At 34.7% G+C, this 27,238-nt stretch overlaps 1 protein-coding gene across 11 annotated transcripts in view; it reads left to right on the plus strand.

Moving 5' to 3' along the window:
- LOC119640470 (zwei Ig domain protein zig-8-like) overlaps positions 1 to 27,238 on the plus strand; it is a 103,434-nt gene that overhangs the window by 71,223 nt on the left and 4,973 nt on the right. For all 11 annotated transcript variants that reach the window (XM_038038547.1, XM_038038543.1, XM_038038538.1 and 8 more), the window contains 5 exons: positions 22,057 to 22,454; positions 24,076 to 24,153; positions 24,250 to 24,382; positions 24,454 to 24,694; positions 26,035 to 26,132. In XM_038038547.1, coding sequence (XP_037894475.1) covers positions 22,057 to 22,454; positions 24,076 to 24,153; positions 24,250 to 24,382; positions 24,454 to 24,694; positions 26,035 to 26,132 — 948 coding nt within the window. The remainder of the gene's footprint in view (positions 1 to 22,056; positions 22,455 to 24,075; positions 24,154 to 24,249; positions 24,383 to 24,453; positions 24,695 to 26,034; positions 26,133 to 27,238) is intronic.

Raw genomic sequence — 27,238 nt, forward strand, 5'->3', positions numbered from 1 at the left:
ACTTTAGGCGTGGCTGATTAATTCAATTTTGTAGAACGTGGAAATTCAGATTGTGTGTTTCAGGTAGTTAGTGACAAAAGATTAAAAAACAAAAAAAGCACCCTTCAGAGTTCTCAGTTTATCCCAGTCTGTAGACCTGTTCTTTAACAGTTTTAAATTTTAAATTTTCAAAGGAGTTTTCGCCAAATTTGGCGCCGATAATTTAATATTGGCGAATGTACGAATATATACCATAAAAGAGGCAGGCGGAAAGATCTATGGACGAACAGACAGGCACTCTTAGGTGCATTCCGAATTTGACGCAGGTCAAGAACGTAAACACTTAAGGGTGTTTTGAAAGTCTGCTCATTTTCCATGTATGACAGACCACAAGGAGGATTTTAGATTTTTTCATATTTCAAATCTCAGAGTAAGTTTGGGGGATGTGAAAGCGGACGTTTGTTTAAGCAGTGGTCAATGGAGTTGCATGATATTTGGGAGTGAGAGATTGATTTTTGATTTAGGTGGTCGTCTTGTAGAAGTGTTATCACACTACACAGAACATTGGCAACACGAGTTCGGTCAGTACAGTATTCTTTCTTCATGGCTTGCAGTAGTCATAATCCCATGTATGATTCGATGTTTATTCCGGAACACAGCGGCCAAGCAGCTTTTACAAGGTTGCCTTTTGGAAAATGAATGGCGTCTAGGAGTCTCAGTAGATTATTTCAGTCGGCTCTCTAATCGCCTAATTCCTAAAAGTCGATTGAACTTGCTCAACCTTCCTTTTTTAGTTATCAGGCATTTATTTGTACACCTACTTTGCCACGCACTTCTCGAGCCGAAAATGCATTTAAGTGAGGTATTGCAGGTATTCTTTTGACTCGCTAGGGCTAGCGGAAAATAGAAAAAGTAACATCTTTGAGTTTCGTACCAGATCGCCAGTAGGCCTTAGCATTAAAAAATCTCAGGTTAACCGGATTTAGAGTTCATTCTTTCGTTGCGTGACGCTTTCTGCATTATCTTGTCTGAAATGATGATACAGTATGACGATCTTTGGAAGAACTGAAGCCACAGAAGTTAAAGTCAGGCTGGAAAAAACTGTGGCCTGCTCTGACTGCGGAAAATGACAAAAATCTGTGCAAGTTCGAACTTTGACTGCAAACATAGCCGAAATCGCGAATGGAATAGGACGAAATAGGTTCAAGCAGATAGAATCAAGCGACATTCAGGAATTGCTTGAATCGCAAGATGAAGACTAGACTGAAACCGACTTGGAGGAAGTGTTAAATTCACCGCCCATTGAAGAAGAGGATTCACTAAGCACTGGAAACGTGACATTTAATTTGAAAAGTCTTAGTGAAGGTTCAAGAATGGCAAATGAGCTTTGCGATTTCCTTATGAACATTAATCTGTCTATGGAACGAAGTCTTACTTTTTATAGGCAAATTGCTAATGCGACTTCTGCGTATCAGTCAGAATTGAAAGAACTTTTAAAAAGTGCCAAGCAAGAGAAAATTACAAAAATCTCCAAATCGTTGCCTAAGCCTTAAGATGATTATTCAAAATGTTCAAAAACTAAAATTAAATTGATTTTTTTATATATATGATTTGTTTTTTATTTTGTCACCTAGGAACGTATCTCCTATAAGCCCATATAAGTTACCATTCCGAATTCACGGTTTCTGTATTCGCGGCATATTTATGGAACATATACCCCGCGAATAAAGAGATTTTACCGTATGTGTACGCGCAACAATTGCGAACTACCCTCGCTCAACTGACTAATCTCATGTGATAGTGAAAAAGATGTCGTTTTGAAGAATTTTCTTTTTTTTAGAAGTGTGAATACGTAAAATAGAAAATTTGCTTCTACAATTGCATTTGTAAAATAAATGTTGTAATGGAAAACCGAAAGAATTTCAGTTTGTCAAAAATATTAATTTCTCAAATATTGTTACACATTCTTCATGAATAAATGGGTAATGATACCCCTACACGAATGTAGGGCAGAATGCATTAAAACAATTTCTTATCTTCTTGTCCTTTGGCGGAACAGAAGTTTGGTTGGTAACACAACGTAGAAGTTCAGTGAATTCAATTAAAATACAATTCATATCATGATATCCATTCTAGGACCAAATGCATTGACGAGGATACCCTGAGATATATTGGGTAGGCTGGTAGTAGTTAACTTTTTAGAAATTTAATTTAAGTTTTTATTAGTAATAATTTATTTCCGATATTTCCAATTTAAATTTTTATTTGTTGCTATAGTTGCCTATATATATTTATTTCATTAACATGCTTAAAAAAATAACTATGAAGCCTTCCCTACAAATCACGGATACCCTGAATTGTTTGTTTGCTGGTTTGACGATTGAAAATTAAAAAGAGAGGACGAAAATTCGAGGGGAAAATCGCAAAACGAAGCGATGATTCTAATTCCGTTATTCCGTGTTAAAGTGAGCGAGTTTTATAAATACCGTTCATTTTCTTAGTAGCGTAGCATATATATGTAAACATATATATCATATATTCATATACTTTCGACTGTTGCGACGGGGATTATGCAAAAGAATTCTTTCGAATTTTTGAGTTCATTGCCTTCACGCACTAAAAAGTTGCTTTGTTGTTTGTTTTAGATAAGTTTTTCTTAATTGGTTTTGGCATTGAATCACGTTTTTGTCAAACGCTGGTTGCTGGTTGTTAGAGAAAAAAAAGTCTGCCTGAAGCACATAATGTCTATAATAACATACATAATACATGTTGTCTATAATAATACGCTTTGAGGAAGTTTTCAAGTAGACTACACCCAGCCAACTATTGATGTTCTTATAAAAAGCTATATAAACCATATATTTACGAAAATCATTTGAACGTTTCAATTATAGTTCAGGCTTATGTATCTTATCCTCGCAAAGACATATGTTTGTGACGTAAGAGACAAGTGGATGCAGATAGCGATGGATACGATTAACATTTCCCTTACCTTTGTCTTCTGCTTGTTTATAATTATTTGATAATTTTTTTTTGTAAAATTTATTGCTTGCCTGCGCTTGCAATCACAGTCATGCACACATTTACATCACTTTCATAATATAAAATACGCTGCAAGCTATTTAACCGACTGACCCTATTTCACTCAATAAGTTTCTCAACTGATTTCAAACCTTTTGTTTTCGTTTGCTCTGAAATTAAACCTCACATGAATTGCGTAGATTTTTACACATTCAAGTGCTTATGCATTTATCTGGTACAAGCATGCACACACACGCATTTACCTTTTTTAATGTTTAGATTTTTATTATTATTATTTTTTGCTTGAAAACATTTCCATGCTATTGTTATTTTTACACTTTCATGTTATTCTCAGTAGTCTTCCCGCTGGCGTCTCTTGAGATTGAATTTTTTTTTTCTTAGAGGAAATTGAAATAAAACAAAGTGTGTCCGTGTACACGACTTAAGCGTTATTCGAGTTTGTTTTTTGCTTTCTCCATCAAAGTTGTGCAGTACCAAGGAAGTGTAAAACTAACTTTCGTTAAAAATTTGATACAAGCAAACGTATGTAATAGTGTTGTACTTTGTCTCTTTACGAAGAAAACGGGAAAAAAAGTATAGTTTACAGTTCAGTTCAGAAAACTCGCATGTAATTGAACCAACTTGGAAAAGAACTTATAATCGCTTTTGCATTCATTTTGAAAATTTGTACATTTTTATTTCTACCAGTGCTTGTGGCGCAGAGTACACTAATAGCGTGCCAGTGTATGTAACATTTACAAGGAATTACGATAGTGCCACTTTTTACTATGTCGATCGACACAGAGCAGAGAATCGATTGATGATTGTCTGTCCGTCAGTATAAGGACTAATTTTTAATATTCTAATATGTCCATAGTAATAAAAATTTAACCACGTAATTGAGGCATGTACGTCTATTTCATGGTTGTTGTATGTTCTTATAAAAAGCGACTCACGACACTTAAACTAAGTTTTGTCCACAATAGGTGAACAATAAAAGGATCTTTGCTAAAAAAAATAATTTTATCAAATTTTGACCTTGACTACGTAAATTGTCGTTTAGGCCCCCAACCCCCAAAACGATGGCTCTCACGAAAAGCATGTGCTTATATAGATATGTACAAATTTTGATACCCTGTGAAGAAAATAAATGAAAAATTATGTTAGGCGAAGCTGTGTAGGTGGCTCGATTATAATATTCTGACTTGATGTTTATTTGTTATCAATGAATGTCTTTTGTCCCAATAAGTCCATGCTTACGCCCTTTTATTTAATCTTTCTACTAAGCTTTATTTGGGATTTTTATTTAACAAAAATATTTGTAATTCCTTCTCGTCTACTGGGAGGCGGGAGCAGTTCAAAGTTGTGAAGTGTGCCTCCGGATTTTTGTCAAATTAGTTTTTGAAACATCAATTTTTAGCTACTTGTCCGTATAAATCTTGACTTATCTGATAATCAACATGAAGAATGTTGATACAAAATTCAATGAGTGTTTGTGGTTTAACTTCGCAACTCAAAAATTCGGCCTCCTTAGATAGAATCGGCGCGCACCGAGTTTTCCTGTTTCGCATTTACTCAAACCTGGCTGAAGCCTGATCTGCACTCTTCGAACTCTTTCTCAACACTTTTCACAATTTCCACGCAACCAGGTTCTAAATTTGAATTTATCTGAAATCTGAATCTTTTTTCTAAGAAAACTATATAAATCAAAAAGGTCAAATTGTCGGAATTCGTACTTGCTAGTAAGCTAGCTAGTTCGGAAGTAACGAGGGTGTTGCGATTTCTATCAAATACACTCAAGAAATACAAGTGCATAAAAACCCTTATGAAGACGAGGAGACAGTGAAAACTTGCTTGCTGGGTGGGCTGATGTTATGCTCTGGGCTACTCTATATTCTATCCTATCTACAATTTCCTTCACCTCATAAATATTTATAGGCGACACTGATTTTACCATATAGCGCGTAACTTTTTTCACTAAAGGTGACCGTCTACTTATGTGTCCGCCTTCCCTTTTATTTGTATAGTCTTTTAAATACATTGGGGCTTGTGAAGGGGTTTCACGTTGTCACCGTAATAAAATCACAGTAAGCGGGCATTTAACCAATTTAGAACTTTAGATTGTATTGCAATGAAGCATTTCAATAACTTCTTAGCATGTAGCAGTTAAATGTTATAATTTTTATAAATTTACTTCTAGCGTCGTACTATTAAAGCCGCCAATTGACGAACTACATAAATATATTTTCCTTTTTCACAGTCCATTAGACTTATAGGATATATGTGTCAGAATTTTTTACAAGCTTTTCCTTTCCTTTTACAAGGTTTCACATTAAAATTTTGGAAACGGTCAAATACACAAGTTCATAATTTTCATTACTCTTCTACACTTAAATTTAATCTCTTTCTTTCTACACTTAAATTTAATATCACATTAACAGCGAAAAATTGATCGCAACATGGTATTGTAGTGGTAAGATATAGCTTTATGGTCCCTATTTTAACGTCTGATAAAGCTAGGGAATTTTTAATGAATTATTTGACCAAGACATATTTCAATACAACCTCACCACACTCCTAATTGCAATAACGGACTGGTAGATCTTTGTTTTGCCAACTTCCGGGAGATAGCTGGAAATCGCTGTCCACCTTTTAGTTCACCTGAGGACTTGTATTATCTAACAATTTGTTTATTCTTTTAGTGCAAGCAGGATGGCGCGTCTGACATGTTACATCCCTCTTGCTCAAATACCCAATGCGATTGTAATAAAGCCAATATTGTACTGCTTAAATTTTATCTTTCCTTAATTTTTTGCTGAGAATATGGCAATCCTAATATCCTCGATCAATAATGTATTAAATCTAGGTAGTTTCACATCCGCTCCGACTAAGCAGGCGCCCTTGTACTCCGTCGAGCCCTTTCTAATACTATAAAAAGAAGAAAACCAAACTTCTCAATAGTTGTGTGAAAAATGGCAATGGGTACCGAATTTTGTCATTCCACAGTACGACGTCTTACAAGGTTTAAGGTCACTTAATTATAATTGTGCGGCTAGGCCTTATGGCATTCCGTCATATGCTCAGAGAAATTATATGGTCTTATCTCAAAGATTAATCTATTTTTGAAAAGAGGCTTTTTCCCTTTGGATTGATTATTCCACTTCACAAACGTGGAAGCAGACATCTGTATGAGAACTGTAGAGGCATCCACTACCAGATCTTACGTTTTTCCATTTCACCTTTCTAAAACGAAAATTAACTTTCACGAACATCTTAGAGTTTGCTTATGATGTTTTTAAGCCGTACTCTAGGTAAACAAATGATTGATGTCCTCTTCGTTCTACTTTTCACTTATTGAAATGGATAAACTCTCACCCTCACAACCAATCGCTCAGAATTCTGTTTAACTCCACCAAGATAGCTACTTAGGGCCCTTTCCGCTTTTCAATGCAGCAATGATTTCGCTTCGATGATTAAGCCCAGCCATATGTTAATGTATGCTAACGATGTTAGACTGTTTTCTTCCTTTATCATGGAACCGCATTTGTGTCTCAGACTTAAATAACTTGGTTACATGGGGCTCACTAAATTTTATGCAATCGAATTTTAACTATATTTTTTCAATATTATCGGTTACCAAGCTATTTGTTATTTGCTACTATGCCTCAGCTGTGATCATAACATGCTATGTCTTATGAAATTCGTTTTCCTAAGGTACAGTGCGGTCAATACTTGTTTATTAAAAACAACATTTATGTGCATCTAAAAGCCCTCCATTAGTGTCGGTACATAAAGAATGTTTATTGCCCACACAACTACAAATATAAGTGCTAAGCATTCTTCATTCTTTTTTTCAACAATAATATAACTAACAACTTGTATCAAGTAATTTAATTTACTTTTATTTTGAAAACTTTATAAGAGCAAATAATAAACTTCTCTCAATCAGCATAGAATGAATAACCCTTTATACCTTTATAACTTTTCTTTCGAAAATCCTCTACATACGCTTCTGCCGGTTTTATGGAATAATACCATCACGACACATGACACGAAGCGTCAAGAAATTGCGATATATACATAAAAACAAAGTAGTCAATAAGTTTGAATTGATGAACCCGTATAATTTTTAAATAGTGCCAATATGTAAAAGAAATGTGTCAAAATTTCATAACAATCCGAGTGTTAGTTTACGAGTTACAGTTGTTTCAGTGACGCTATGTTTGTAATTTTCAAGGCGATGGCAAAATCTGAATTGAATGTTTTGATAAAGTGTTGCTTTTTAAACGTTCAAGCATAAAGCAATGGCTTGAAAAGTGTTATTTGGCTCCGCGGCATTTAGACAAAACGTCGAAAACTGGTTTGCTCTGATTTCGAATTCGGCAATGATTCCTAAACTAAACTAACTATTGCTTGGTGAACGAATGATCTCAATGTCATGATAGTGACAACAAATTTATGTATCAGACAATTAATGTGTTTCATCACTTCTACAAGATTTAAGTACAGAAAACTAAATCCTGTTTCGTTACAAAAAGCTCTTGTTTCGTTCTATCGGGGAGTTTCGTTTATAGGGGAGTGAAACTAAAAATTTTACCAATTAGTTCCGAACTTAGAAGTTTGAAGTTCGTAACTAAAGGAAAGTTCGTAAATTTTTGAAAGTTTAGCCCATTTTACCTGATTTTTCTACCAAACATTTCAGTGCATCGGTTAAAATATTTCGAAAATGTCCACATGTAGATTGAAAACAGGACGGATGGGTAGACATTATGTGCATAGAATTCTCAAAATCTTAACACACTGTGCACCACAAATGAAGTACGTTTTTCCGTTTGACGACCTTAGTAGGGTGTTACGCAAGATGTTGTCTTGAAAATAATCCCATTGCAGTTATATTCAATAGTTCAAAATATTTTCAAAATACCCTTCTTCCTCTTATAGGGTAAACAAGACCGCCACTTGTTGTAAATCTATTTTTGATTAATCGCGATGAATATTTGTCGAAAATCAAGGCTGATTGGCCCGTTCTTAAACGAGCCCATCATAGAAAAAAATCAGATTTAACTTTTTTAAGTTTGTTGTTTAATTTTTATAGCTATCGGATAGCTATCGTTACAGCATACGCCGATGTCGAGTCCATTTACATAGACACTAAATACGCGATGGTGTATTTAGTCGTTTCGGTTTTTCGTTCGACATTAAAATAAACAAATAGGCAAAAATTGTTTACCATAAATATTTGTGCCAACGACCATAATTTGACTGAATAAAATGAATGGCTGGAAACTACAATAGTCATTTCTGTGCGACTATTCGTCTGTGAGAACGCATTTGTATCCATGCTTGCCTTTATATATGCGTATGAAAAATTAGTTTAGTAGCTTTTGGTTGCACGTTGTTAGGATTTACCGTTGAAATAAAGTGGATCGTATTCGTGCAAATATTTAACCAAAGAATGGAAGAAAAAAACAAAAAGAAAAAAAAAGCAATGACAACATTGGCAACAACAAGGAAAATAAATGTTTACAGATTTCTATACAAATTTTCAGCACATGCGGGAAAATTGCGAAGTGCACCTTAGGAACGTGTTTGCTCTAGAATATTGGATTCACTTTTTCATCCCAACAAATTTCATACAAACGTATAATGCCAACCGTTAAGAGAAATTAAGTACATTTCCCTACAGTTGAACTGAGCTGCTTGTCCTCAACAGCTACGCTCGCTGATAAGTAGCAATGAAACGCAAAGAGAACCATAAATGTTGCTGTTTATAAATAATTTGTCGCTCTTGAAGCAATCCCCATTAAACCGGCAACAAGAAGACAACTCAGCCGTATGGCTGTTTTCAAGTGATAGAAAAGTTTCAACAACATAAAGGTGTTAACCGAAATAATTGTGCATGAAACATCCTCGCGCTGCCCTTGAATACTAAACCAAACAACGGAATAGAGAGACACATATATCCATTTAACTGATATTTACTGTTTATTAGCGTTATCATCGTCAGGATTGCGGTGGTTGTTGTGCTATAATAAATATCATGTTTTCATTTTCATTTAATCCGACACGGTTTTGTAGGCAACCGTCCTCACTCTCTCATAAAAGCGCATATCAAAGTCAGTTCTATTTGATGGTCAATTGCTAACGTACAGTATACATTTAATGGGTAGGCGATTACTCCCGTACCTTGTGCTTGCAATGGTTGAGCGATAGTTTTCATATCGTATGCACTCAGAATTTTGCTACTATAGTATTATATTCTGTTATGATGCCATGATACTACTTCCCCATATAACCCGAAAAGATTTATTCCATAACAGCTTTTATTCTACAACTATTTCGAATATGGCCTTGCCTTGCGTCTAAATATATAAACTTTACTAAATGTATATTTTTTTTGTTTTGGCTCTAAAGTTTTTATTTACAACCACCATATTTTTGTAGCAACACTCGCTTGGCTTACGTTAGTGTCTACTCTTCCGCTTGGCTATGTGTTTATTTTCACATATGCTTAAAACATAGTCCTGTGCATACGTTCATGTATGAGCCAATTTAAAACGTTACGGTCAGATAAAGCCGTTTATTCAATACTCTTCCACAAACCGTCTATCACAGTTCTGTAACGATCTTTAGTGAACATTGTACCTTGTTGCGCTATAAACGCTTACTTTTTATGAGAGCTCTTGTAAGAAAAGGGATGCGATGAGTAGATCATTAAGTAAGGACGCGGAAAACACACGGGATGTTTGTGCGCCAGATTTTTCTTTTTTTTTAATATTATCAATCACTTAGAGGATGTTCGCCATTTGTGTAGCACCGTGACAGCCAGAAAGAAGTTAAGGCAAACAGATAGGGAGGAGATGTTGGATGCACGTCAACAGCTATATGCTATGGTTTTATCGACTAATCACCCACTAAGCTAGGACTGACGTAATCTCCATAGCGTTTGACTTGGTAATCGGGAATTTAACCTGCCCGGCTAGCCTTTTTCATGACAAACTACTAACCAGTGACTCTTTCTGCCATACTAAGCTTATTTTTATGTATATGGATGGCAGTTCGAATATGCGCTCTTCGTCCCATTCTATTCAAATTTTTCATATTAGTTTAATATTCCAACATAATATATTGCGCGATTTTTACCGGTAAACATTGAAAATGAGAAATTCTTTCGTATAACAATGTTTTCTAATACTGTTTCTTATAGTGAACGGCTGTAAATATCCTTCGGCGTTAAAATATGTCAATGTACCAAATCTCCATAAAATGTTTCCCAACATGCGATATACGAACTAGCATGGGCAGACCTTAGACAAGCGGAGGGACCGACGGACTTAAGTCGATTGTGAATTACCTGGTGTAATAAAATATGAGTTCACTTCAAGTCTGGTCAAGTTTTGGTTGTCGCTGCATACCTCTCCACGTACTTGGTGGTCACATAAGTGGTGATGATGTACACATATTTCACTTTTCATACTTTTTTCATTGTTGTTTTGCTGTTGTTAGTTATATGAGATAGTTTAGATTTACGCTTGCAAAATTAAAATCTTCATATGCTCAATAATTCTCTAAAGTATACGGCAATCCGTTAAATAAATAATAGCTTTGTTCATGTCGTCTTATCATGCCGTCGTTGTGGAGTCTCTGGTGCTTCCTCCTGGACGTGGCAAGCGTTTTGACGCCGTTATACCCTCATCTTAATTACGTAAAGTTATAGTTGTCTATCTGCCGCAGCATCAGAAAGCAACACGATTTCAATTATAGTAACCTTTAAAAAAGAAAACCAAATCAAATGCGTTTACTTTGGGGAAACAAAATTTAAGTTGACCGATCCTAAAGCATCAAGTATCAGTTATCTGTCTATCTGTCCGTCTGCGCAGCTATGTAGTATATGTGCCGGTAGATATGTGTAGGATATCGCCTACAACTTGCAAAAGAATTTGAAGTTGACCTGAAATTTTCAAATGCAGAAGATGTCTGCAACGGCCACGCGTATTTGTAACAAAATCCTATATTCTGAAAATAGGAAAATAGAGCACGAAAATTTACAGTTAACATGAAATTTAGTTTAGGGTATAAAACATTCGCTCACGACGGAATATAATTTTCTCACTTGTTATTTTTGCAATATATTAAAAATTTATCTCTAGATATTTAGATATGAACCATCAGCGTACGATTGTGAATTTGGGATCGTGTGTGTGGCACAGCTAGAGCCTACCAACTATGCAAATAAAATTTATGACAAAAGTTTACGTCTCTTGACTTTTAACAATTTTTAGCGAACGTCCTTACACTGACTAGTTGTCAATTTCTCTTTTCCTTTAAACAAAATGTCTCATCTGATTTTGTTATGATAGCGGGTGTAGCTTTCATTTGCCGAGAATGTATTCAAGCAATTGCTTTTTATTTTCCAAACTCGGTAATTAGAGTGTGTTCGCGCTTCGTTCCCACCTGTTTACTTGGAAAGATTTCGCTGGCTCTAAATTTTTAATGATGTATAACCCATATATTCGAACAGAGACAGCTTTATTTAATAACAAACTAAGTGATTATAAACCAAAGGAAATATCATAGCAACACACGTAGCTATTGGCCCTTAAGCGACTACAGTAGAGACAGCAATTAAAGCTAAGTGCAAAGTATTAGGAAATTTTAAAACATTTCCATACACATCTCTAGCCATTCAAGCTTAGTATTAACATACATGCTCTTATATACATTTTTAAATGCTAACCGAGCCACAACCAAAATAAGAATTTCGATATTTGACATTTAATTACTGCAGCATAAAGTGCATAACTAAGAAAAAAAATCTCTCTCACTGAATAGTTTCTGCAAATGTGCAAATAAAGCGCATACTACGGCATAGAATGCAAACCTAAATATGCAAACAATAAATATATATTTGGATGACTTGCCGTTGGCTATGTGAAACAACACAAACATTTTTAGTTTTCACACATGCCACTGTAGTTAGATGAACAATAAGGTCAGTTTTTGAAACTCATGAAACACTCACACAAAGTCATCCATGGACTTGTAAACATCAATTTGTTTTCATATATGCAAACACACGCTTACAATCATATCAAAATTTCTTTTCTAAATAAATAAATATTGATCTGACTTAGTTTCATGTTAAGAACATTGCATGCGAACATGTGTGCGCGTATATGAATGCTTGTTAAAAATAATATTTCGAATGTTAAAATTTTATTTGATTTTATTTTACGAAAATAATTTGAATTTGAAAGTATTTCCCTCAATTTTCCTAGTAACAGAGAAACATACGCATGCACACTAGAGGAGCATGCACAGATCATAGATAGGTTTAATCATACATAAACAATACATGGATATGCATCCGTACATGTATGTATCTCTATGCATTTACAAGTATATATATATATAAACACATATCCGTGATGATACTATATTGGATAGTACTCATATTGTTTTATCGAATAATATATATATATATATATATATATATATACGAAGTTTCTCATGTTAAGTCGTAAAAATCGGATCATTATGAGACTAGTTCACTGACGCTTTTATACTCTTAATAACTTTAGTGTCGAGGCAGAAAATATTTCTATTTGACTTGTGCACCATATTTCGTGAGGTCTATGTCAAGTTAAAACAATTTTTAAGGAGCGAAGTAATGCTGCACAGAGTTTGATCTCTACTCTGATCGATCATTCGTAGTTTATGACGATCCTCCCAACCACTCATTCGTTTTCTATCAAGATTTGGAATGTTACGAATGTTTACACATACTCCCTATATTCGCTTCGATCTTTGCATTTCCGTAAACTTGTGAAATCAGTTCATTTTGTGTATGTTTATGCCCATGGCATATATATATATATATATATATATATATACGTCCCTAACATGCATTGATTGCTATTTATTCCTATGCTTCTAAATGTATTTTATTGAAATCTATTAAATTCTCAACACTGGTTTTTAATTGATTTCAATTTAAGCTCCTATGGGTTTACAAGTGTAAAGAAACTTCTGTTTATGCCAATGTACACCAGGGTATGTATGTGCACGCTTATCTTATGTTCTTAGGGACATATGTAACTGTTTTACTGTCTAGTAACGAGAAAAAAAGCAACAAAGGAGCTAAACTTAACAATTGATTTATTTTCAAAAGTTTTATACACATTTGTTTCTATAGCTGGATGGGAAAGTAATAACAACTTTGATGTTTTTGTTATTGTCGTTATTATAAAGCTAAGAAAGCAAGGGAAGAAGCCTTGATTATCAATTCAATGTAAAAATTTATTAAAATAGTTTTGAATACAACTAAACCTTTTGGAAGATGTTATGAACATTATTGTAATTTAATTAAAAAATTTGTATATCTATTATCAAGACTAAGATTTAAACTTTTCGCCATTGTATGTGTAATACTTATTAGAAACATGGGATCGTATTCTTGAATTATTCTTAAATTTTCACCACTCAGGAGTGCTTAAGAGGTGAAAATAACCCAATATTTTGTAGGTCGGAACTTATCGTTTAATAATTTCAATGCCATCAGAACTGCGATGATTTTAAGCGACAAATGTATTGGAATACTCTCAATATGAAACACATATTCGGTTAAGGAAAACGGGTTGCTTACTTTACGTTAATTGCGTGCTTTAGTTGTGTTATTCATTGATAGTAAAGAGTAGATTTAATTATCTGGCCAGATTGCAAAGGCGCACGACAGGTAATTTCCTTCCGATCCTATTAAACACAGAACATTACTGTTTATCGCGTTGCTTTGGCCTGCGCAATTGTTTTTTCTTCTTCGCACACTATTTTACTTTTCATTACCTATTATTAATCTCTTCAAACATGTTTCGATTTCTTTTAGTTTCCTACGGCACCCTGATTATCAGCTTCACGCGGTACCTAGCCTTATGCGGATTATACAAAATTCTTTTTGGTACTATGTTTGCTCAATAAGAGGGAATAAGCTAGTCTTTCTTAAGTTTATTTCGTTTCGGTTGTTTGAAACGCGAGCTTTTTTGACGGTCAAACAAAAAGCGAAAGTACAGCAATGCAGTCGAATCGAGCATTAATGTGGCAAAAAAGTGGAGAGATAAACTTGTGGATTTTAAAGCAATTTCGGCGATTCTTTAGTGATTAACTTTTCTGCTCTGATTTTTAAAATGGTTTTGGCCTAAATAGCGAAAATATTCGAAACGAACGAATCATCATCAATCTAAATGCCATATAAGGTGGTAAACAAAGGAGGGAAAGAAAAAATAGGCCATCAACCACAATTAAAACGGCCTATGAATGCATACAAATTTATATATCAGTTACTTTATATGCACAGAATTTTGCTCATGTTTATGGATTCGCTCCAAATAACGATGAATGTACAAAAACGTAAGCTGCCTAAATTATTATTATTGTATTAACATAAATTCTTAAACCATGCAATGGAATATACTGTATCAGAGTTCTGACCGTATGTACGATAACACTGTAGCTTTATGTAACATATTGCTAAACATAGTAAAACATTTACATACATTACATATACATTAGCCGTTTAGTAAGTAGATAAATTTTCAGATCGACATCATTCCAATATGGTTATTAGTCCTTCAAATCATTTTTACAAGTTTATATTAATGTGTATGTACGCTATCATTCATGGTAACAAGTACATTAAGGTCCATGTATGCATAGGCATATACGTCTCTTTGTGGTAAGACTTGAGAGTAACTTGCTGTACGCACAAACATCTTTCATAGTCATGCTCAATCTACACATATGCCCATATGCAGATACAGAGACCCTAAACTGAGCTAAACCTCCTTAGCAATGTTGCACTTTTATTATGATTTGTCGGCTCTTGCTTTCGAAATAATTATTAGATTGTTTTGTTTTTGGCTTTTTTATTTTTTGGTTTCCTAACGTTCGGTATGGTACTATGTGTACTATGTGTATTATAGCTTTGCATTTTATTAATTACGAAAATCATGCACCTTTGCCTCTTCCCGGGCACAACTTTCTTGCTTACTTACCTTAAAGTTCAGGCGGCCGTAACATAAAGTGAACATAGAAACAATAGCATAACTTTATTGCCTTTTAATAAACCTTATACTTGTCCTAAAAACATCAAAAGCCCGCAACATAAAAGTTTTCTTTTCTATTATAATCCTATCCTATTTACATTGGTAGATTTTATTATTTTCAAAACGCGTCATTTCGTCCTGCCCGGTCTAACGTCATACGCTTGAATTCTTCAAGCTTCAAAAGGGTAAGCAAAAGGAAAGCTATAGTGCGCTACAGCGCACAAATCTTAAGCAATTCTTGTCCGAGTTCCTAGAATAAAAGAAAAGTCAGCATTCTTTCTCTGTAACTGGCGTCCGAGAAAACGGACATTGAAGGAAACTCGAGGCCGGGTGGCATTTTCTTCGATTACACACTTTTCTATTGCAGTTGTAATACTAAAAGAAGTAATTACGTACAACAGACCGAACAATGCATTAAAAATGAAATTGCAAATGTTCACTTTTTTCAGTCCTAAAAACTATTGAGTTCAGCAAAATTTATATTTGAAAAACTATCTTCACTGGTGTGACGGAGCAAATTCTCCCGGCTCCCTGCGCGCTCACTCTCACTTAAGCACTTTTTTGCAAGAAAATCTTTTGTTTCTTGATTGATCATTGGTGTATTTGACGAACTGATTGATTGAATAGCAGTGCTATTACCATTTATGACTATCTAATCAATGACTTTTTTCAACTCCTTATTTGCAGTCCTCTTGAAAATCACTAGCGCACGATTCGCTCCTTTCAGTTGTTTCATTCAATCCAAACCAATCGAACATAGAACCAAAAATGATGGCAGTATATAAACGTAAATACCATAAAATTCCACAGATTTCTAATAAACGATGCTTCGGTACGTAAATTAGTCAATTGTATTAATGAGAGCGGCAGAAGGCATGGAGTTATTGGTGAATGGGGTGTGAGCGATATGTATGCGTGTGCTGACGATTATAGTCAGGAGAGGGCAATGCCATTAAGACCGTAAATAGGCGAATTGTCAATCGATTTACATCTCAGATAGAAAATCAGAAAATAGCTAATTTCAAACGAGGTACACCTTACTTAAGTTTAAGCCTAAGACATGTATGTAAAGTAAATTTACTTAAAACTTAAGACAAATTTCTAGTTACAGCACAGGACCATAATCAAGGTAGTTTTGACCCTACTCTTTCAAGCAAATAGCAGAACGAATGAATAACCTAAGAACAATTAAAAAATACCGGCAATCCTAAAGAAAAGCTGATTACGCGAAGTTCTTTCTTTAATAAGCGTCAATGGAATGGCAGATAGCCCTAAGTTATTATAATAAAGTGACTGGAAAGCATCGTCTTTTTTATGGATTAGTGTGGTTGAAACGATTAAATGTTTTTCTTAGAAAGCCCATCATTTGACTAACTATTTTGAAAATTTATACCATCTCCGGTTTCTTGTAAAAGACGAAAGAAACTTTAACAATATTTGCCGAAATCATCGAACTTGGGGCTTCCACAAATAAGAAGCAGCCGAGCAAACGCTTAGCTTATTCGATTAAATCATTTTGATTGAGCATATATTTATTATAAGAGCTTCGACATATATTTCTGAAAATTGCAAATGGAATTAAAACTTTAATAGACAAAAAAAGCCACAAACCAAAGGAAATTAAAATCAATAAAATTCGATTTAATAAAGAGAAATATTCAAATATAAATTCATTTTACAATGCATGCTTAGTTTTTAAGAAAAACCTTACCTTAGGCACCTACTCACACAGGTATGTGTTAAACTTTTATATACATCATGAAACATGGAAGCATAATTGATTTGTCGTACCGGATGGAATAAGAGAAAATTTGATAATAAAATAATAAATATATATTCTTGAATAGTGCAAGATTCTCAGTCTATCTAGACAGAATAGTCCGTTAGCTGGTTGAATTTCGCAAAAATTAAAATGAAGCATTCAAACTTCACTTGCAGCTTCTTATCTAGTGATGTGACATCAATGGCGTAACGTATCCATATGTACCGCTAAAGTGCACGAAGATTGAAAGAACAACTACAACAATAAAAATTGGCAGATTCATAATATTATAAAATTATATAAGTTACAACATGCATTGTTATGAAATTCGCTTTTATAAGATACAGTCCGTATCACTAGATTGCAGATATTTTGATCAAGAGAAATACACTTCAAAGTTCTTCTATTTACAATTATATTTCTTTTAATGTAGGATTATTTACAAATTATTTTTGACAATACTTTCGACTGCTTAACTCAAATATTCTTTTTCTGCTCTCCTGTCTTTAACAAATATTCTATTTATATACTTTTTTGCCATCATATTACTATTACCTAATTTTATGACTTGATTTTTAACTCGTTAACTTGCTTTCGTTGGTAACCGTTCATCGGTCTGCAGCTGCATGACTCGCTTGCGAATATGCACTTTGTTTTTACCTATCTGCTTTTCCGCTAATCGCTTTTATTGGTCTGCAGCTGCATGACGCCTCGCGAATGTACATTTGGTTGTAGAAAACGCCTAGATTGGGGATTTCCGTAACAATTTATATTGTTATTTATTTATTTATACATATATATAACTAGATATATATATATAACTTACAAGTCATACATAGTACGTAATGGTATAAAATTTGTTACAAAATTTTATTAAAGAATAATCAGCCTATTGGTACGTCAACAAAAAGGAAGAAACTTCGCGGTTATTGGACTATGGTCACAGATATAGCCGACAGTGGCTCCGTATTAATTCAAATATAATTTTTGTACTTGCCATACATTATGACCTATGTACCGATTCCATTAGAGAATAACGCAACAAAATCCATGTGTCTATTGACTTCAATATCATATAAGAAAACATGTTTCATGAAAATGACAAAAATTTATTCAAGCAGTTCCGATAGTTTTTTTTTTTTTTTGGGAATAATAATCCCAAATACATGACATTTAAATGAAATTAAATTTTATTTAAATCTTAGATGTATTACCTTCAGGAAAACACAACCTAAAAATTCTACTTAAGATTTGTTTAAAATTTGAATTTTATTTCCGTCATCAAACTTAGTAGCATAGTACTTAGCATACTAGTAGTGTACATACATACTTAGTGGAATGCTACTCTGGCGGTAACATACAAATTCCAAATCTTGAAGACTTCGTAGGATGTGCATCAATTCTTGGAATGTATCTGCTTGATTGGCGGAGTAGACTAAGCATCTCGACTAACAATTCATTTGTCGTGGGTTCAAATCTCAAAAGCGGTAAGTTCTTCAATGAAGCCGATAACCTCAGATGTTTTACTTTAAGAGCTTTTAGTCCTTCAATATGTTTCTTTGTCCGTTGATCCACCTTCTTTTAAAGGGTGTGAAGATAAAGAGATAAAGATAAGAGCTCTGTTAAATATTTAAAATTAGTATTTAATTGAATTTGAAAACCTACTCCGTTCATATTAAAAAAAGTAAAATATTTTCGTGGAGCATGAGAGCATGAGTCTATACGAAAATGCCTTTCAAAGAAACCAAACAAATTCAAAGTCTGCTTATGGCAACTGTTTTTAACAATTTTTTGAATTGATTGGAATTGTGCCCAATTACTCGTCCTTTTCCCTTCTTCGCCTTCTGATCTCTTGAGTTAATTTCAAGAATTTCGATCGCGCAATAGTATATTTAAGGAACAACGTAAAAGCCTCAAAACATTTAGGCATTCTTTCGTTACTTTCCCTTTCTGCTCAGGGAAGTGGTTGACCTAAATTAAGCTTATTAGCATAGTTTTAATTCTTATTTTCAATCACTGGGAACAGAGTTTTGAAGTCTTTGATTCTCAGCCCATCTCTTACAGATGACAATAATAGTTAGATTGTAGTCGAATTAACTGACGAACGTATCTTGGGATATATCTTGCATACCTTCGGAATGCCCCAAAAGACACGATAAAACTAGTACATCCTTATTACTCATTGATATAAATATAATTTGTGTCTTTCTTCAAACTCAACTTCCTCAAAAAGATTTCCCAGGAAATCCTCTAAATTGATAAGCGAACAGATAAAAAGAGATTTTAATCCCTTGATAATGAGTTTGAAATTCTTATTAGAACACCTAACGAAGCAAAGAGCTAAGTACATAACATTGTAGGTGTACGTACGTATTAAGATTTGGATTGCATTTGAACAGGAGTTTTGCCTTACAGCAGAGAAATCAAGCATTTACCCTATTAGGTCGTTCCGAAGGTCCTTGTATATGTGTACTAAGCTAGGAGGACAAAAACCGTTATACATTTTTGACATTGAGTAAGTATTCTTGTGTTGTGACCATTCACCAGTCACCACTAATAAGAGAAAGCAATGCGTTTTCTTGTCATAGCTTGTGCGACTTTCTTTATACACGATGTAATATCCCTGAGCATTGGTTGCTGTGAAAACCTGCAATATCGGTCTTGCTATAGAACGAGACTCTTAAGTCACGAAAACCATAAATACAAAACTTATGAGCAGCGTATGATGGTGTTCAGACGATGGTGTACGTATATTATGTTTAGTAAGATACGCTGGACAGACAATGGGCTTATTTGTACTAACATTTAGCATCAGTCAAAATCAGGTATTTTCTGGTTGCGAGTGCCAAGCCCAACTTGCTATCGCACACTAGTCAACGTCAAAGTGGCGTGAATCGGTGGATGAGTGTAAAAGTAAGCGGAGGAGTCACTATTTTTATTTTGCGTTGAACGCTGACAAGGGCGGGAACACGTTGACTTTAGATGCCCTCGACCACCAAGAAGAGCAGACGCACTCTTGCTTTTCTCTTATGTTAATTGAGAACTCATGTAGAAGTGCGTTTAAGTCTTCACACGCTTCGAGGATTTTCGATAGTGATGTAAAGGTATTTCATAATAGTAGATTATTAATGTATTTGTTAGATTTAACAATTGAATAATACGATAATAGTATGTTTGCATGTATATTGCAATCTAAATATCGAAGATAAGCAGGTAGTCAACTTAGTGAAATGAAATTTAAACTAAAATACGTGAGTTTAAATAAATCTGCGAACTCTGTAACGTACTGGGAAGAGAACTGTTTAGTGTCCTCACTCGTCCTAGACCATTGCAATGAGATTTCACAAGAGATAAATGTACGTAGGAGTTGACTCTGAAAGCTGTTTAGCTACCTACAATGCAGAAAGAGAAGAATTTTGTTCCTTACAAAACAAATACGTAAGTAGATAAATGATTGCAACAATTTTGACCCTTTGGTATGCGTTTATTAAATGGCATGTTCGAATGGGGCCCCTCGAGTAATGGCTGCTCGAGTATGAAACTACAACTATACTATTATTAGCTGTAATGTTATAAGTGACAGTGGGTTGGCTGCATCGTTGCAAAAGTATTCTTTGGATACTTTAGAACACGACGGATACATATACATACACAAAAAGCTTCTTTAACTTTAGACATTGTTCTTCTATATATTTTTAAATACGCTCAAGTTTTAATATTTATATCTCCTATGTTCTCGTTGCCATTCATAATATTTCTTTCTTTTATTGCGATTACATTGTTTCAATTTCCAAATTGTTGTTAATAATATCAAGCAGGTAAAAAAGCATTAACTTCTGTTAAGTCTTTGTTTTCTTCACTAGTGCCTTTTTTTTTCTTTTATTGTGTTGAACACAAAAACCGACAAAAGAACGTGATTATGATGTGAAAAAATATTAAATGCGTCAAAAGGTGTGCTCTTCGAATCTGGCACGGCTAGAAGTGTTTTGAGTTCATTCGGTAAGCGCAGCGATGTGAAAGCACAATCCCTGTGACATTATCCAAAGTCATTAAAAAAATTATTTGGCGCGAATTAGAGGTGAAATAGAAATCACTAAAACAGTTGAAAGGTGAAGACGTTTTACTCGAAGATTTGTTTCTCAAAATTCTCGTATCATTGACGCTTGCAAACTTCATCCATTTTCCTTTAAAGTATGTTTAAATGTGTTTTGCTAAAAGTTGATGAGGTATTTGCTACATTTTAGTGTTGATCGGTTGGATTTATGAAAAGAGACATAACAGAACGGAATGTAGAACGATATGTAAAAGTAAATCGCCCAGCCACCCAACGTTTAATTAGCTCATAAGTGGACGAAAACAGTCTTCTGATCTATTCGGCAAAAAGAATAACTTGGGTACGACGGCGTTCCTCAATAAAAACATGTATTATCTTACACTTGGAAAGGACAGAGTGTCGGCCGGGCCCCATTTATAAAGGGAACGGTGATAATCTGATCATTTCTTAACGTTACAAAATCGAATATGTGATGATCGGTTTTCTTCCTTACTCTCTGGTTTATAAACAATTCACAATCAACTCGAGCTTAAAGGTATGCTTGCTCACGTCTCAGTTTCTGTCCATATAGCCCTCTGTTAGCGTGTTAGTGTTTAAGATTTAAGCGTTAAAGTTGGATAAAAAAGTTACATTCACTTTAGAATGAATTCTTCTGATCCGCCATCTCTGCACGTATGGACAAACTTCGCGAAACAAACTGAGACTATTTCCAGACAAAGTTTTTAATGAACCCTGTTTAAGATTAATGCGAAAAGAATAAAATGACATAGTTTCCTGTCTTTTGGCCTTGAAGGCAAATTTTATCAATTTCGAAATGCATTAATTATGCCTTCCTGTTCAGAAGAAATAAAAATGAAGACACCGCCAGCTTTCAGCTATTAAATGAATGCATACATATAGTTTATAAATCTTTTGATTGTTCTTATTTTTATGACAACTCATTATCTTTATCACAATGAAATTTCTATGTTGGATTTTCATTAGCATTTCATTCATTGTTTGCATTTTAAACGAACAATGCATACAAGCACATCAGTCAAATATTTCACAGTTGTGCAGAGGGTCCAATCTGAAACAAACACCAATAAATGACAAAAATAATTTTCCTTCATTTTTTCTACTTTTATTTTCATTTTTCATAGGCACCGTCACATTGCCACAGCAAGAACGGCAAAACCAATACACAATTGAGGACACCTCCCCAAGAAGTGCTCAATCGTTGACACATAACCACTTGCTGTTCCTTAACATGATGAATAATAAAAAAGATGAGAACAACAAAGAAAACGACCATATCGTAGACGTGAATTTTAATCGTTTAAACGGTCAGCAACAGAGGAAGCAACCGCATTATCAACGTCGGCATAAACAAATATTAACAACCGGATTAAAAGGGGAGCATGACGGACTTAATAAGGATTTCTTAAAGCTACCATCACGACCGCCATATTTTGACTTTGGCATGCCTCGCAACATAACGGCACGTTCGGGTCAAACGGCAGCCATTACTTGTCGCGTAGAAAATTTAGGTGATAAGTCGGTGAGTTATTATATAAAAGATAGTTAAGAAATATTTACATTTTGAATCTTGACAAAATTCGAAACCCATTTATTCCTTCAAGCTCATTGAAGCCATGAGAAGCACGGAAGTCGGCCCAAAAATACACTTATGTACCTACGTAGTCCCATCTTAATATAGTAAAATATTAAAAATTATAACTCGCTGGTACAAATAAAAATTTATGTTACCTCAGAACTTTTATGCGGAAGCACACTTCAAAGAATTGACTCTTTCCGTTTAAAACTCCTACATTTAATTATCACGCCAGAAATACTATTTTCCAATCAATGCACAAGCCTAATATATCTATATCTGTGGAGTCAGGGGTCCACTTGCTACCTATCTCCTAGTAGAGCAAGTTCTTAGGAATGGAGGTAGCGAGTCCCGACTATTGCGTAAGGAGCTTCGAACATTGTCGTGATGGCTGTGATTTTTATCATTCCTAAAATGAATAATTAGATATAAAGATAGGTCTCAACACTCCACAGAGTACGTTTATTGGCCATACACATTAAATAAATCTAATACTCGAGTTGTGGTTGCGGCCTTTAGTCTATAGGGATTGTCTAACCATCTGGTTTATTTGCTAACAATAAGCTGAGCTAACTAAATCTATTCCTATCGTTAAGCTCAATGCTTCGCCATCCTTTCCTATCTTTCCCATCTAATTAGAAAAGGGAAATCGCGTTCGCCTCCAATGCGATTTTCTCATATGCGTCGACAACAACAATAAATTAAAGCAACAAAATTTTCAAAGAAATTTCGCTATATGCGAAAAATGTAACTTGCTTGTCCTCTCATTACGGGAAAGTTGATAGCGAGCCAAAAGTTCAAGCAAAAAATATAGAGGCCTTGAAATTCAATTGTATTTCAAACATGATTTCTAAAACGAAAATTTCGAAAAAAAACGAAGAATACAGGTTATGTATTACAAGCGAGTGAGGCAACGTCGTCGGCGAAAATATTTCGCGAAACTTAGTTAACGAATAGTTTTTTGTTTGATCTTCAACAGGTAAGTACCTGGACGCGGACTTAATAATGACCGCCTGATCTTTGGACCGCATGAACTCTTTTGGTACACGAAATACTTAGACGGTAAATATGTGTGATTTTCGTTCTGAATTCATGTCCATTTGGTTGTGGATTTACAAATAGAGAAAGTCGGAATAACACAATTCCAAGACACTTTATGTCGTCAAAAGTAAGTGTAAGTCAAAAGGTTCAATTCGGTTTCTATATTCAATGGGCGGTCTTCAGTCGTGGGCGGACATGCCAAGTTTTAATTTTCCATCCTAATTTGACGATAAGGCTTTGCAAGAGTAGATTAAGAATAACGCTTCGCATATGTGACCTTTGAAATTTTTTGCAGACTAGGGATGTGTATATATTTTAAAAGTTTACGTTACAATTCTCGGTAGTACTAGCGGAAGGACAAGCCTAATACATCTTGACCTCTTGCCCATGAACATAAACGTAATACCGAAATCTGTTCGTTCGCAACTTCATTAACATATTTCTTAATTGTTTTCGTTGCTTTTATTTCGTTGGTTTATGTTCTGATTTGTTTTCTTATTTCTTTCTTCAATGCTAACGTCATAAGGTCTCCTGGATACGTAAACGAGATTTGCATATTTTAACGGCGGGCATTTTAACCTATACCTCAGACGAACGTTTCAAGGTAAAAAAGCGCGAGAAAGTGCTTAAGACGCTTCAACGTTTAAGAGCACAAATTTTATTTATTTCTGTTGTATTTGCATTTATCTTATATGTAAAGGTTGTCAGAACGGGTGGTTCGAAAAACTGGTCATTACACATAAGATATGCCCAACCACGAGACAGCGGCATTTATGAATGTCAAGTGAATACTGAGCCAAAGATATCAATGGCATTTCGATTGAATGTTGTCGGTAAGTTGTAAGTTCTTTAATAAATATTCAAAACGTATTTGTATTCTCCTTTATTACGTTCATCTTTTAAGTAACACCGCCGGATGCAAAAGCCTTCATTTCCGGTCCGATGGATTTGTACGTTAAGGTTGGCAGTGCCATAACATTGACTTGTCATGTTAAGCAGCCCTCTTCAATGCATGACATTGGACCAATACACTGGTATCGTGGACCTTATATACTAACACCGTTTGCAGTGCATCCCAATGATGCAGCCATCGATATGCAACGCATTTCAATGGAATCAAAGTTGGGCGATAAATTGCAAAGCAGGTACCGCAACTTACGAACGCTGAACGTCTATGTGAAGGGTTGCAGCACGACGGCCTGCATTTCGTTAAAAACATGGTTTCTCGTTGTCGATATAATGTTGACACGCATACATTCACACACAAATATGTTCATGTGCATGACACATGTGCTACCATTGATAGGCGCCAATAAACAATTTTAGCCGTATTTGCTTCTTGCATAAAACTTTAGTATTAGTAATGGGTGCGAGTGTGCGCGCCGCTATGCGTGTTTATGTGTTTTACATGCATCCCTTTGTGTTTGGCATAACTAAACACAGCATTATAAAGCAAACGCACTTCTTTTATTCATCTTTAGTCCGTTCGTAGTTTCGTTAATGCCACACCAGAAACTAGGAGATAATTAAACATGTTTCTTTGTTGTTGCTGCTGTTAATGCTCCTGTTTTTGTTACAAAACAGCATTTGCAATTAGCTATCATCCATGTTCGTAGGCTGGGAATTTTCACTTGTTGCGTATCTAAATACACAAGACTTTGGCTATTGCGATGCCTTAATGAGGGAGTGAGCGTTTACGAAAACTTAGAAGAGGGAAAAAAACGATTAAACTGCCATCGGGTCACAGTGCACAGGCTTTTCGTTTGGAGAGCCAAATTAACGACAAACGAAATGCCTATAAAACTTTTTGATTATGGTATCAATTCAACGCGTGAACCTTGTAGTCATTCTTACGTAAATTTTTCAATTACGAGAAAACCTAGCAGTGTATGGGGTATAGTTGTTTTTGCAGATGTTCATGAAGATAATATTCATTTTTTGTGTTAAAATGAGTCAAATCCAACTGGATTTTATTTTTAATTGTGGACATATTAATAAACCGATCGGGACCATTTTTCGAACGAACATGCAGCTGCTGAATACTTAGAACACTTTTCAGAAATATATTCAGTGGACAGAAAGTTATATACAATAGACGAAAATTTGGAAAAAATCTCGTTCATTTTCTGAGATTGTTTTAGTTTCTTCTAAATTGGAAGAGCATGAACAAATCGCGCCCATTTTTTAACCTCTTATTCTTAAACGATCAAGGAACTTTTGTCCTTGATCTCAGTTTTCTATAGTCATTTTTCCGAGTGTGACGATTCATCAATACAACATTTGTTGCATTATATCATTGAAAACCATTACACAGTATTTAAAGATATCTATTTCTTTATGCAAAATTTGTAAGCTTAAAATCGTAAACCCGTCAAATTGATGGGCGCGGTAAATATAAAGTTGTTAGATATTTGGAAAAATTTTTTCATAGTAACTACAGTCCCTTACTTCTTTCGTTTTTTCCTTTAAAATGGTTTTCTTCTAGGCTCCGCATATCGAACGTTCAGTTGGCCGATACAGGGAATTACACTTGCATGCCTACTACAGCTGAGCTAGCCAGTGTTACAGTCAACGTGATTAACGGTAATTGCTTTCGAGATTTTTAAATACTTTTTTAATATTTAAGCTATAATGTATACAATTGTATGCATCCATAATTTTTATGAATATTGACAATTTTTAATTATATATATAATTACCTATATAGGTAATAAATTAATATATTAGGTGCGCAAGTAAATTCTGTCCTTTGAAATTGGTTGCTTCATAAAACGTACGTTATTTATTCGTGATATATTGAGTATTAGATAATGGCGTTTGTATGGCAGAAGTTTCAGTTGCTTACAAAGTGCCGTTTAGCGTATATCAAAGTGCAAAGATGCGCATATCAATTACGTTTTTTGAGTTTTTCTCTCTTCTTAACTGGATTAGGGTGAGAAAAAATGCAACTGAAGCTACAGAAATGATTAGGCTTGGACTGAAAAAGAAAATGTGTGAAAAATGCTAGTATTGCAAACGATAAAAATTTGCATACGTCCGTCCGCTTGTTTCCAGCAAAAGCAATCCATGAATTGGTCGTCAGCTTCTAGAGCTTGCTAATTTTGATGTGTAGTAGTTCAGATCGTTACACTCATATTTAGCAGATAAGCTTATGATGTGCGATAATGGTGGATATTTCGATTATTACGATATGCAAAGGGGATATTTGAAATAGAGTCGAATTTTATCAAAACGTGGACAGAATTTGTTTGCACACCTTTTATGTGTTTTTGTAAAGCAATAATAAACTAAAGCAATAATTACGAATATAACGGGTTGGCATGCCTGCAATTGAAAAGGTTGGCAAGCGTGTGTTGGTGATGGGTACCGAAAAAGTTGAAATATGCGGTGGTATCCCACAAGGCAGTTGTTTAAGCCCCATACTCTTCAATTTATACGCAACTTCTTTGCATGATCTTCAAGATGACAAAACTCACATTTTTCAATATGCAGACGATTTTCTAATCGTATCTGCGGACTCATCTTTTCCAGCAGCTGTCAATAACCTCTCGATGAAAGCGAACTTGTTTTTCGATGCATGCGCTGATCTTAATTTATATTTGAACCCCAGCAAGACAAACACTATTTATTTTGCCAAAGGTTCTAAACGTGAAATCAGACTTCTTATCAAAGTTACCCAAGTTAATCAG

This window comes from Glossina fuscipes, unplaced genomic scaffold (assembly GCF_014805625.2).
Source record: "Glossina fuscipes isolate IAEA_lab_2018 unplaced genomic scaffold, Yale_Gfus_2 121, whole genome shotgun sequence".
NCBI lineage: Eukaryota > Metazoa > Arthropoda > Insecta > Diptera > Glossinidae > Glossina > Glossina fuscipes.